Source organism: Sinocyclocheilus grahami, unplaced genomic scaffold, assembly GCF_001515645.1.
Source record: "Sinocyclocheilus grahami isolate Dianchi unplaced genomic scaffold, SAMN03320097.WGS_v1.1 scaffold1870.1, whole genome shotgun sequence".
Lineage (NCBI taxonomy): Eukaryota > Metazoa > Chordata > Actinopteri > Cypriniformes > Cyprinidae > Sinocyclocheilus > Sinocyclocheilus grahami.
The window spans coordinates 97,338-111,093 of NW_015507049.1; the positions used below are offsets into that span (position 1 = coordinate 97,338).

Genomic DNA, 13,756 nt, shown 5'->3' on the forward strand with positions numbered 1-13,756 from the left:
ACCCTAGGCTGTAAAATTGTGTATTGTGCATTTTACAGCAAAATGTTAAAGTCTGTATGCTTGATATAGAGAGCTGTAATATAGATCGCACTTTCTCTTTCCGTTTACTCCGTTCATTTAAACGCCAAACTTCAAACTCATCTATGCTGCTTTGTTCATTCTTGAAGTAAACTTTTTCCGGTTTGGTGATTAAATAAATGGTTTTAGACCGCCGCTTGAGTTGAACGCAAAGCATCCACTGTCTGTGTGTGTGTGTGTGTGTGTGTGTGTGTGTGTGTGTGTGTGGTACCTAGGGCTGCGACGATAAATCGATGTAGAATTGATTCGTGGATCGATTCTGAGATCTTGTGAATGCATCGTGATTCTGAGCTTATTCAATTTTAACAGCAGATGGCGCTCTACTCTAGTTTTTATCCACACACTCAAACACTCATGAAGAAGAGCTGAAGAGCGCTTGTGTGTTCGGCTGAGTCTGTAATTTCACCTCGGCTCAGAATGCTTTTATGACGCCAGATTAATTTAAACACAGCCCACTGTGAACACCTTTGTGATTCGCTTCAACCTTTATGAATTTTATGAATGATTATTTTATAGTTTTATATATAGTTTGTATTTTAGAGTAGAGCCGTTTCTAAAGCATGCAGCACCATCTGCTGTTCAAAACTAAGCTCAGAATAATTTTTTTTCTGCGACTAAGCGACTAATAAAATTTTGGTCGACTAACAGTTAGTCGACTATTAGGGGGCAGCCCTAGATAGAAGCAAATAAAGTGTGAGAGTACACATACAATATCCATATTTAATATGTAATTTCAGTGCTACGGCTTTTGTGTATTTAAAGATGGCCATGACTGCTGAAATGAAATGGTAATACTTTACTACATTTGTAACATTAAGATTAATTGTTCCTTGTTAGAGTGTGTTTATTCAAAATTTACTGTTACTAATACATTTTGAAGTTTCTTCTGATAACATTAAACTATGAATTAACTTAAATGATCAATATAAAAATGAATATTCATATTTTTATTCATTTACAAATTATGGTTCAGTAGTGTTTTTTTTTTAAATAGTAAAGAACTATTTTAGTTTTCGTTCAGTATCCATTTGAAAAACTATTGGTTGATTAATTGGTATCGGCCAGTGTGGTCCAACCTAACTATCAGTATCAGTAAAATCCGCTATCGGTCGACCTCTAGTTAATATGTGCAGATTTTTGCAACGTGAATCTGGACAAACAGCAGCACCAGCAGTGGAAGCGCAGAGGAGAGCGGAGCGAACCGTACCGTTCTGAGCCTCGATGACGGCCGGCTCCACCTGGTCCAAATCCTGCTTCACGCTCAGCTGCTTGACTTTAATCACTTCCTGCTGCTTGTAAACCGCTTCCTGTATATCCTGACTCATGACCTGTTAAGCCAAACAACACCAGTCAGGTTATTTACGAGAGCAGCGGCACAAGAGCACTGAAGCGATGCGCTGAACGATGACTCTTGCCTTCTTCTTCTCGGCCTCCTGCTGGTCTTTCACCATCTTCTTCAGCTTGTCGTTGGCAGCAGCGTTCTTGACCTCCAGCTCCTGACTCTTGATCCGCAGGTCGCGCCGCAGCTCCTCCACCTGTGACGTCACACGGTTAATAACGCTAAACGAGCTCATGCGTCTGCACGCGTGATGTCGTGTGAAGCGCGCACCTGATCGACGGTCTCTTTGATTTTGCGCAGACCCACGTTCAGATGCATCTGCTGCTCCTCCAGCTCGCTGCGCTTCTCGTTGAACAGGTTGGCGTAGTGGTTGATGAAGTCCAGGTAGTGTCGCGGGGTGATGGCCATAGTGCGGCCGCCGCGCTTCGCCAGACGGTTGTTAGCCTAACACACACACACAGAGAAATAAAGCATCACAGCATGCTCTGAAAGCAGTATGCACCTCATCAGACTGCGAGCGAGACGCTCTTCTGACCTGGTGCAGCGTCTGATGCACGAACACACAGCCGTTGATGATAGCCTCGCGGTGTGTGGGCAGCTGCGGCAGCTTGTCGTACACGGTGGGCATGTAGTCCGGCACTTTGTAGTTGGGCTTCTCCAGGTCCATCTTGCTGGTGAACTCTTTACCCACCTGATAGAGCGCTTCAGTGGACCAATCCCCAAACCAGTTGAGCACACACCTGAGGAGAAACACCATCAGTCCAGCCAGAGCAAACACGTGACACCCATCCACCACACAATCACACATTAGCCCTTCTCCGGTTAGTGAGCGAGCACACAGGAGTCAGCATTAGCATTTACTGCATAATACATTCGCAAACAAAGCACCGCTTCCATCCCATGTTCAAAAGAGCAAAACCACTTCTCGGGAAACAGATGCAAGAAATCAACAATAAAATTAAACTTGCTGCACCCGGGAAACCTGTGGCTCTTTTTTCCTACGTAATAAATGACGTGCGCCAGACAAAACGCAAAAAAAAAAAAACGATGCTCACGATAGTTTCACACTTTTTTTAAATTTAAAGGCACATTATGAGTGACAGTCAACAGAACACAAACACGTGCTGAAACAAGTGCCCGCGATGAGGACACTGGGAATCTAAAATAGGAATATTAGTTGAATTTAAAATAAAAATTTGCATTCGAATGCAAAAACAGTGTATTTGAGTTTTAGGTGTGCGTCAGCGAGCTTATCAGCGGCGCGCGAGATACAGTGAGGATGTAAGTGTCGTTGTTGCATTTTAATGTTTTTGTTAGTCTATACCCAGTTGAAGATGCGCCGCTGCTGCGTTTTTCATTCAAAATATTAGAGAAATATAGAAGCTCAATGCAGAGAAGATATTGTTTATGTTAAAACCGAAACCAAGTCATTCACACAACGCATATTCGGCGCATTCTTGAGACGCACAACTACGACTGAACACTCGCGTCTCGCACAAGAGATGAATAGAAAGCCATGTAAAGTTAAGAGGTTCAACTTTTAGAAAACACGTCTGGAGAATTTGGGGTTTTATTCCATTCCACTGCATCTCGTATGTTTTTTAATGCAATCGTGTGATCGGTGCTTTAGCTATTTGTATTAAGCTATGCATAAATACATTATGCTGTTTTGTTCATAATTGTTTATGCAATTTGCAAAATCATATGATTTATAAATATAAGTTTAGACGGTATGCACTTTTTATAGACAGCCGTTATTTTCATTGCATTGAATAAACAGTTTAATGAGGTGCATTATTCTGCTCGTCGCCCTCCTGTGGCCTCAGGAGACACTGAACACCTATTCAACCTGCAGATAAAATCAAATTGAAACATCTCCTTTTTTTTATGTGTTTGTGTTTGACTGTTAAAACTAAAATAAGTTGTTGTTTGTGGTCATTTAAATATACAGTGGTTAAAAATGTAATCTTTTTTTTCTACGGTTTAAAAAAGGTTATAAAAAAAAAAAAAATTCAATTATTATCGATATCTAATGCTATGAAACATTGCATCATGATAATTGTTTTTAGCTATATCGCCCAGCCCTGTGTTACGTTATCTTTCGTTCGGACGCCTGATGTTTGGAACGCAGTCGTGTGACGCAGTTATGGGAGGTGATTGTTTTACCAAATCATTTTCATTATGTGTTTGTGTTTGACTGTTAAAACTAAAATAAGTTGTTGTTTGTGGTTATTTAAATATACAGTGGTTAAAAATGTAATCTTTTTTTTCTACGGTTTAAAAAAGGTTATAAAAAAAAAAAAATTCAATTATTATCGATATCTAATGCTATGAAACATTGCATCATGATAATTGTTTTTAGCTATATCGCCCAGCCCTGTGTTACGTTATCTTTCGTTCGGACGCCTGATGTTTGGAACGCAGTCGTGTGACGCAGTTATGGGAGGTGATTGTTTTACCAAATCATTTTCAAGACTTTGACTAAGACATTTCAAAATGATTAAAGCATCATGAGATGGTGTGTGATCAGATTCATCCAGTCACATGATCTGCTGAGGCAAAGTCACATACATTCTTTGACATGCACCGAGGAATTTATTCAGTAAATGGGTTTCCATTGTAGTTTATGCGCATGTCTTCTTATCAGATAAATCTGACTCAACTGAGCGCACAAAATGCAAATTTTTTGAACTTACGCACATCATGGCATTTCCTTCCAGTGTTTTTTTTAATGCAATATTCCAAAATTGGCATAAAAGTAGGTGGATGGAAACATACACACTGACAGTTCTTTATTTTAGCAGACATGCCCTGCATTCCTGTAGAGTTAGTAATAGCAAAGTCATGAGTTCTATTCCCAGGGACGGCATGAACTGATCAAACATGGATAAAAGCATGTGCCAAATACACAAACGCACCTGTTGAAGAGGGCAGGTGAGGTGGCCGCTCTGTCCTTCAGCCCCTCTGACGACGGGTTCATGGTGAACACCACGTGCAGGTTCCTGATCACCTGACTGGTGAACCATTTGTACAGCTCCTCATGGGTGTCCAGCATCAAGCCCTCCTTCTGCGCTCCTTCCTTGCACTGCGTCATCAGGGTGGCGTATTCGTCGCCCTCGAACAGGCCGGGCACCTGCAACAGCAGAGAGCGGTCAGAACACACGAGGAGACGGAGAGCGAGAGCGGGTCTCCGTTCACGGGTCGCACCTCTCCGTTGGCCAGCAGCGTGTTCATGCGCTCCAGGAAGCCTGAGTCCAGCACGTTCGACTCGTCCATGATGAAGGCGATCTTCTCGTTCTTGCAGCCGGAGCGGCGGAGCACTGTCCGCAGGTCTTCGTCAAAGTCCTCGCCGGTGTATTTCCTGTGGACCTGTGAGGATACGATGAGTTACAAAAGCCTCAAACAAACAAAACTTGACGGGCAATCAAATGTTTGCTTGCTCTAACCTTGATCTGATAGACAGTCAGTCCGTTCATCCAGGCCACGAAGCGGGAGAGCGTGGTCTTTCCAGCACCGCTGACGCCGATCAGGAGCAGGTGACCCTGCGGCTGACGGAAGATTCTGGAGGGAGAACATCAGCGTGACGTTACTGAAGCGTCAGCGGGGTGAAATAACAAACCGCTGTGTTTCTTCAGGCTCTCTGTACCTGTCGATCCTCAGCACGTGATCCAGAACCTCATTGAAGAGCACCAGAGGAACGTCCAGCTCCTCCTCGTAGAACACCTTCAGTCTGGCCTTCACATAGTCGCGCAGCTCCTCCTGCTCCACGGGAACGTAGTCCTACAGGAGAACAGCAGAAGCGGTCAGTCGTTTCCGAGTCTGCAGTGATGTCCAGAAGAGTTCAGCTCGGTCACTCACCTTGGAGAGCCAGTTGCTGTACAGGATGGGTCTGTTAAGGGCTTTGTCACGGTCGATGTTAGGAAAGTGTTTGAGGGCGACCATGTTTATGTTCTCATCGGTCCAGCGTCTCTCCTCATCCTCCACCAATCTGCCGAGAGAATCAGTTCAATCCGTGTGCAATGTCACAACAATGAACCGCATACTTATAGGTTTGCTGCAGCTGCACATTTTGGTACGCTCTGAAATGTAACACTGTCAGAAGAAAATACAACATCGTTCCAAAACAGGAAGCAAAATTGTAACAAAGTGATCTTCAGATTTGAAAAGAGCCTTAAACTCACCGGTCCTGGAAGAGTCGCAGTGCTTCGTGAGCCCAGATACGAATCAGACCCTCCACAGGCAGCGTCTCCAGCGGCCGCAGCGCCTCAAAGATGCCTCGGACCCAGCGGGTCATCTCTCTCGGAGAGTAGATATAGTGCGGCTGCGTGTCCTGAGTGAACCGCTCCTGCTCAAACACAAACCAGTCAATATAAACATTTCATCAGCTCAGGAGACGAACCCATGAGCGTTCAGCGGTTTAAATGCAAACCTGAGACATAGTGTAGAACTCGACCATGGCTGCCGTGAGCGGCTCAGCAAAGGTCCGCAGCGACGGGATGAGTCTGAGCATGGCTCTGTTGAAGGTGCCATAGATCTGCGTGAGCGAGGCGGGGCCGGGATAGTCCACATACACCACCGGCACGTGACGCAAAAACCTGTAAACGCTCACACGAGTTAGGCCAGGACATCACTGAACATATCTCAGTCTTTATTAGCAGTGATGACGACAGCCGAACCTGTACGAGAGCGGCTTCCTGCCGGGGTCTGTGGGAGGGTTACAGGCCCCGACGAACTGGATCCGCTCCAGCTTCACCCAGGTCTGGTCTGAGGTGCGGTAGAAGCCGCCGTGCTCCACCATCTGAACACAACACAGCACGGGTTACACCGCAGACAGACACACAGCAGGAGCCGGACTCAGCGAGATGCTCGCACACGCACCTGTCTGATGAAGGAGATGACCCGTTGCGTGCCGTACTTGTCCATGTCGGGCAGGTTGATCTCGTCGCAGAAGAGCACCAGCCACTTGCCCAGCTGCACCGGAGCCAGAACCACGCCGTTAGGAGTCCTGCGGTACTCGCAGTAATGATCGAAGGTCTTCAGCAGCAGCTCCGGAGTCGTAGCGCTGGAGAAGTTCAAACCCACCACCTGGAGAAAACACATTTCACAAGTGTCCAAGCAGTCGACCCAGCATCACATCACAGAACACAGCGGTGCCAGTGGATCTGCTTTAGGAACACTGCATTGGTTCATCTGTAGGGCCCTATGAGTTCCACGATGTCGAAACACCGAATCCAATCATAAAAACAGAAATTACTGTATAGTGTCACAGAATTTGCCAAATTTTGGATGGATACAGCAATAGTAGATCGGTACACTTTAATCAAAACACAATATGGACTAGTGTCTGTGAATATTAAGCCGCATTTAAATATGAATCCTGTGTGTTCTGCGGGTCTCGGAGGTTTCGTTTACTTCACTTTACTGCCGCCTCAATATATGAACACACGAACATGATCTCTAGAACTGCTCTGAGAGTCGCTTCATGAGCATTTCACCGTTTCTTTTGAGCAAAACTATCGTTATATCATAAACAAACAGAAACCTAAAGGTCTTCACAGCAACCCGTCAAAATAAAAGTTTGGTTTAACTTGAAGAAACCGTGACAGAAATATTACTTAATGTAATGATAGTACTGCTACTAATAATAAAATTAAAACATTATTTTGGAAGGAACATTTAGCAGAATAAATATTTACCAGAAAAATGTAAATGAATAGTATTTCTGAAATATATTTTTTTTATAAAATAAATTAATTAGAGATACTCTTTTGATAACTAATATTTAATGAAACTATTCAAATGGAATCCAGAAAATTTATGGAAAACAGAATTTAAAATAGACAATAAAACTGAATATTTCATATCACCCTGAAAACTAAATTTCTGTTAAACTTTTAATAAATTGCTGTTTAATATTTTAAGTTTCACGATTTCAAATAATTAGACATGCTTTTTGATGAATACAACTTAAATTTAACCATTAAAACAGTCTAGAAAATAGAAAAAAACGGAATCCAGATAAAATGTAAAATGGAATTTAGAAACAAAATAAAACAATGTGAATAAACTCAGACGGATTTCATAGGGCCCTACATCTGTAAGAAGAGATTCTGGATTTCTGAACGTAATCCGCTCCTCACCTCCATGTCCGGCAGGGCTCTCAGGGCACTGAACAGGGTCATGGTTTTCCCGGAGCCCGGCGGCCCACAGAGCACCAGAGGCTTGTGTTCGGCCAGCCAGGTGTAGAGCAGAGCCTCGTGACGCACCGTGTCCAGAGTGGGCACCACCACGTCCGGCGAGGCCACCTTGTGCGTCTCCACCTCGATCTGAGGCACCTTCACCTGCCAGGACTGCCACTCGCCCGTGATGGACACCTGACGGATTCAGAGCAGCGTTAGAGTCACACTCAAACATCACACTCCATCTGAGACTGCGTCTGCTCGCACCTCGTAGTCGATGATCGGCACGTTCGGCGCGGACGGGAGAGACACGGTGGTGATGCGGCGAATGTATTCTCCCAGCTCCGCTCGCATCTTCAGCCTGCTGTCACCCGAGAAGGACCACAGCACCGCGTAGATGAGGTATTTCTGCACGACAGCAGTGTTCGAATTAATGAATAAAATTGGAAAAAATTGCCCAACCCTACTGAACACATGTCTTTATTAGCGGTGATGACGACAGCCGAACCTGTATGAGAGCGGCTTCCTGCCGGGGTCTGTGGGAGGGTTACAGGCCCCGACGAACTGGATCCGCTCCAGCTTCACCCAGGTCTGGTCTGAGGTGCGGTAGAAGCCGCCGTGCTCCACCATCTGAACACAACACAGCACGGGTTACACCGCAGACAGACACACAGCAGGAGCCGGACTCAGCGAGATGCTCGCACACGCACCTGTCTGATGAAGGAGATGACCCGTTGCGTGCCGTACTTGTCCATGTCGGGCAGGTTGATCTCGTCGCAGAAGAGCACCAGCCACTTACCCAGCTGCACCGGAGCCAGAACCACGCCGTTAGGAGTCCTGCGGTACTCGCAGTAATGATCGAAGGTCTTCAGCAGCAGCTCCGGAGTCGTAGCGCTGGAGAAGTTCAAACCCACCACCTGGAGAAAACACATTTCACAAGTGTCCAAGCAGTCGACCCAGCATCACATCACAGAACACAGCGGTGCCAGTGGATCTGCTTTAGGAACACTGCATTGGTTCATCTGTAGGAAGAAATGTAATTTATTACGGTGTCCAGTGATCATCGACTGGCTCTCACCTCCATGTCCGGCAGGGCTCTCAGGGCACTGAACAGGGTCATGGTTTTCCCGGAGCCCGGCGGCCCACAGAGCACCAGAGGCTTGTGTTCGGCCAGCCAGGTGTAGAGCAGAGCCTCGTGACGCACCGTGTCCAGAGTGGGCACAACCACGTCCGGCGAGGCCACCTTGTGCGTCTCCACCTCGATCTGAGGCACCTTCACCTGCCAGGACTGCCACTCGCCCGTGATGGACACCTGACGGATTCAGAGCAGCGTTAGAGTCACACTCAAACATCACACTCCATCTGAGACTGCGTCTGCTCGCACCTCGTAGTCGATGATCGGCACGTTCGGCGCGGACGGGAGAGACACGGTGGTGATGCGGCGAATGTATTCTCCCAGCTCCGCTCGCATCTTCAGCCTGCTGTCACCCGAGAAGGACCACAGCACCGCGTAGATGAGGTATTTCTGCACGACATGCTCAAAGTTAGCATGTGTCATTTATTCTCACTCACGTAGCATGTAAACACACAGACCGGCTCATTCACGCGTCACACCTGCATGTATTTCTCCAGCTGGTCGATGGGCATGGGGAAATCATGGTGGTTGTTGTTGTAGAGGGCCACGTTGCGGCAGGCCTGATGCAGCATGGAGAAGAGCGAACTCAGCGAGCGCAGACGCGTGAAGTCCATGATGTGCTCCATCTTTGACGCGTGTTCCAGAGCTTTGATCACCAGACCAGTGGAGGTGAAATACGGCTGGAGAACTGCAGCAGCGTCTCTCTGGATCTGTGGATTAAACAGAAGAGGCTCTAAAAACTGACAAATACAAGTGAAGGACAAAAACAGAGTGATAATAGAGAAGGATGCAGACCAGGACACATCTAGATCCTTGTTTTTAATTTAACCTTTCAAAGCTACTGTATCATATTTGATGTGAATTTCTAAGACCTCGAAATGATCCGCTTGGTCAAACTCTGCTGTGACTCACTCTGCTGCACGTCTTCTGTCTCTGATTGAGAGTTTAGTGTTTTCTCAAGTCAAAGCTCTTTCAGTGTAATTCTGGATCTTGACTGATTTTGATCAAGTAAGCGTCAGAATAACTGCAGTAATATCTCCAGATGAACTCTTACTGCACTGAAGCAGCTCAGCTTTACTTGATTCTCCATCAATCATGTTTTAGAGTCTCAAATCTGATCCTCAGGATCTTTTGAGGAGCGTTTGTTTCCAGAAGCTTTACTTTCACTGTTCCTCAGCGGAGGAATGATCTTCACAAGCCTCCAGAACATCTCACATCTTCTGAGGAGCCTTTATTTCTTCAGCTCTCCATCACTGCATTATATGTTTGGAGCATTTCAGCCTCATCTTATATTACTGGAGATATAGAGCCACGACTGATATTTAGATAATTTTACGTAGTTTTGCACGCTAGAGTACCTGCAGCATAGGTGAAGCGGCCTCCTCGCCCTCGTCCTCCGTGGCCTTCCTCATGCGCTGGGCCTCATCCTCTCCCTCATCCAGCGGGATGCTCCGCAGACGCGCCAGGAAGTTGTTGAAGATCATGTCGGTGCTGAGAACGTCCTCGCTGAACCAGACCATCCCGCAGCGAGACACGGTGGCCAGCGTGGCGTACTTCAGGTCCTGCACCTCAAACATGATGCGCACCTGTGTGACGAGAGCAACATCAGCATCATCATCATCACGACTACAGACTCAACCGTCAGATCAGCTGCTCCGTACGTTGGGCGGCAGGCTGAGACGCTCTCCGTTGGGAAGAGTCAGGAGTTTGTTGTCGTCCAGCACAGAGTTCAGATTCTCCACCCACTCCGGATCCACGTCACCGTCGAAGATGATCCACTGCCGCTTCTGCAGCTCTCCGCGAACGTTATCGATGATCCTGAACAAGAGCGCACACACAGACATCAGAACAAACCCAAAATGACGATCAGAGCTATGATGAGACGAGGACTCACTTTCTGAGCACGTGTGTGAAGAGCCCGTCGGTCCACTCGCGAGTGTTGGGGTCCAGTGTGCCGTACAGGTGGTCTTTGCTGATGGCTTTGGGGTCGATGATGTGAGCGACACCCTCCAAACCCTCCAGCCTCTCCAGGGCTTTGAGCAGGACTCTCCAGGCCATGGTCTTCCCGCTGCCCGACGGACCGACCATCATCAGCCCGTGATTGATCTGCGTGATCTGATAGAGCTGCAGCACCTGAGGAGAAGAGCAGAGAACGGGTCAGGACTCGTGGCTCTCTGTGTGTGAGCGCTGTACTATGAAGCGCGTCTTACCTTCTCCACCCACATGCTGCCCACGTCGTCTCCGTCTCCGTACGTGAGGTACATCTCAGCGCAGACCTTCCTCAGCTCCTCTCGCAGCGCCGTCATCTCTCCGCGCATGTACTGGACGCCGGGGAACACGTCAGAGAGCAGGCTGAAGAGCAGCGGGATGTCCTCGGCCACCAGCTTCGGCACCATGGTCTCACACACGCTCTGGATCAGAATCTGAGGATCGAGCGCGGTCAGAGATCACGGATATAACAACAAGATCTACTCTAACTCGCATGACAGTCGACGCGACACCAAACCAAGTCTGTTTTCTGTCATTCATGTTCCCCGTTTTTACTGTGAAAGTTAATCTTCATAAGCTCTTATCAAAATAAGATTCCAAAAAATAAAAGCTAAAAAAAGTCACAAAACAAACTTCTCTGCTGAAGCGAGCCTGATTTTTTTGTTGTTGCCAAATTTAACTATCATCACCCAACTCTTTTTATTAAATAAAAAAATAATGTTGGAAATATGTCTCTTTAATCTGCATACATACAGTACATTCACATAAAGCTATTTATACTATATAACAAATCTCAACTGCTTGATTGTTTGTATCATTTCAAAATGTATATTATCATTCAGCTCTAATCTGCATTACTGTAAGGTACGAAGATATGAAGATCTTATAAACATCATGATTTTACGCAAGGAAGTTTTGAAACAGTGTTTCGTGAAAAGAACAAATTAATTTGACTTGAAGCCCTTTTATTTTTTCAATATCTCCTGTAATATAACCAATCAGCTCTCATGCTCGTCACACGTTCTGTTTGATTTGGAAACGGCAGTAAAGTGGCTTGAAGGCTTTCTGCTTCTGTTCGCTCATCTCACCTCCTGCTCCGGAAGGTTCTCTGCGATCTCGTTCTCATCCACGTCCTCGCCGCGCTCACGCTTCTCTCTCTTGATCTTCTGGATGCGTTCTCTCTTGACGTTCCCGGCGCTGATCAGCACGCTCTTGAGCGCTCGCAGACCGAAGTCATAGTGAGACTGAGACGACAGCTGCTCGTCACACAACCTGCAACCACAGACCAAAGCAGGGTTACGTTACCACTTCACACATGCACAACAACAGCTGAAGCAGACGGAGACGCACTTGAAGAACGGGACGATCTTCTTGGCAAGGATCTCAGCGGTGCGGAAGCCCTGCGAGTACAGCATGACCTGAGCGATCAGCTGCCGGTCCGGTTTGGTCATGGCCAGACTCCTGAAGAGCTTCTTGAGGTTATCGGGCAGGTTGGAGCGTCCGGCGTAACCGGGGTTCATGGTGATGAAGATGGCCATCTCTGCACTCACCTTCACCTGTTTGTTCAGCAGCTCTGTGGTGACGGGCACACCTGAACACACACGAGCACAGCTGTGATGATCACACGACTCTGTTTGGATGATCAGGGCTCGACAGTGCCAGCATTTCACTCGCATTTGCGACTAAAAATAGATGTGTGGGAACTGGAAAATCTATGTAGGAGCATGAGTGCGAATACAATTTATTAAACATGCTAACTTACACGGTAGCCTATTACAAATGTATTAATTTCTTCAGTTAATTTATGGAAAAACAGCGATACAGCCTCATATGATTATTGAACGTTAAAAAGGCGATGCACAGATGAGAAGCGGAGCGAGTGCAAACACATGACTGATTCGTTATTATTGTTCGGTAACACTTCACAGGCTCCATTAACATTAGTTAACATGAAATAACAATGACTGCATTTATTAATCTTAGTTCATGTTAATTTCAACTTCTAATAATACATTATAAAATCAAAAGTTGTGTCTGCTTATATTATTTAATGGAGCTAACACGAACTAGCAATAAATAGTTGTATTTTTATTAATCAACGTTAACAAATCAGGGCTCGAAATTAACTTTTTTACTTGGTAGCACTGGTGCTCCCAACTTCAAAAAGTTAGGAGCACTCACCAAAAATGTATGAGCATCACAACTACAAATTATATATTAACAGATTTTATCCTTACATTCTTAACTTTAATGCAGATTTTGTATTGGTTAATATTAGCTGTCAATCTCTCAGTAACTGCTTTACGCTAACTACCGCCAGAAAAAGAAAGGGCTGAAGAAGAGAGAAAATAAAAAGAACACTGACAGATTTCTTTTGTGAACCACCTAAAGTTAAGCTCTTCTTTAGAGAGGGTTAGGATGGCGTAGGCCAGGGGTGTCCAAACTCGGTCCTGGAGGGCCAGTGTCCTGCAGAGTTTAGCTCCAACCCCACTCAACACACCTGGCTGCCAGTTTCAGGTATGCCTAAGACCTTGATTAGCTGGTGCAGGTGTGTTTAATTGGGGTTGGAGCTAAACTCTGCAGAATAAAAAGAACACTGACAGATTTCTTTTGTGAACCACCTAAAGTTAAGCTCTTCTTTAGAGAGGGTTAGGATGGCGTAGGCCAGGGGTGTCCAAACTCGGTCCTGGAGGGCCAGTGTCCTGCAGAGTTTAGCTCCAACCCCAATTAAACACACCTGCACCAGCTAATCAAGGTCTTAGGCATACCTGAAACTGGCAGCCAGGTGTGTTGAGGCAAGTTGGAGCTAAACTCTGCAGGACACCGGCCCTCCAGGACCGAGTTTGGACAGCCCTGGTGTATGCGGTGTTAAATTTTACATTCAGCTCTGCCTGTTGCACCGAACGGCTGGCAGCTAGGGGTGTGCGATATTGACAAAAAATTACATCTCTATATTTTCTGGGATTTTATCAGTAACAATAATTTGACAGTGTTACTGTGCTGATAATTTAAGGACTACAGTGGACAGCTGACTCC

At 46.1% G+C, this 13,756-nt stretch overlaps 1 protein-coding gene across 1 annotated transcript in view; it reads right to left on the reverse strand.

Moving 5' to 3' along the window:
• The window catches only part of LOC107573118 (cytoplasmic dynein 1 heavy chain 1), a gene marked incomplete at its 5' end in the record, with an annotated part of 48,040 nt that overhangs the window by 18,936 nt on the left and 15,348 nt on the right, over positions 1 to 13,756 (reverse strand). Inside the window, 22 exon segments of the mRNA XM_016259569.1 lie at positions 1,286 to 1,406; positions 1,494 to 1,613; positions 1,688 to 1,861; positions 1,953 to 2,157; positions 4,336 to 4,550; positions 4,625 to 4,786; positions 4,864 to 4,978; positions 5,064 to 5,197; positions 5,276 to 5,405; positions 5,599 to 5,762; positions 5,847 to 6,012; positions 8,105 to 8,226; positions 8,307 to 8,513; positions 8,675 to 8,908; positions 8,981 to 9,121; positions 9,211 to 9,441; positions 10,090 to 10,317; positions 10,393 to 10,549; positions 10,626 to 10,864; positions 10,942 to 11,154; positions 11,809 to 11,992; positions 12,071 to 12,311. Coding sequence (XP_016115055.1) covers positions 1,286 to 1,406; positions 1,494 to 1,613; positions 1,688 to 1,861; positions 1,953 to 2,157; positions 4,336 to 4,550; positions 4,625 to 4,786; positions 4,864 to 4,978; positions 5,064 to 5,197; positions 5,276 to 5,405; positions 5,599 to 5,762; positions 5,847 to 6,012; positions 8,105 to 8,226; positions 8,307 to 8,513; positions 8,675 to 8,908; positions 8,981 to 9,121; positions 9,211 to 9,441; positions 10,090 to 10,317; positions 10,393 to 10,549; positions 10,626 to 10,864; positions 10,942 to 11,154; positions 11,809 to 11,992; positions 12,071 to 12,311 — 3,903 coding nt within the window.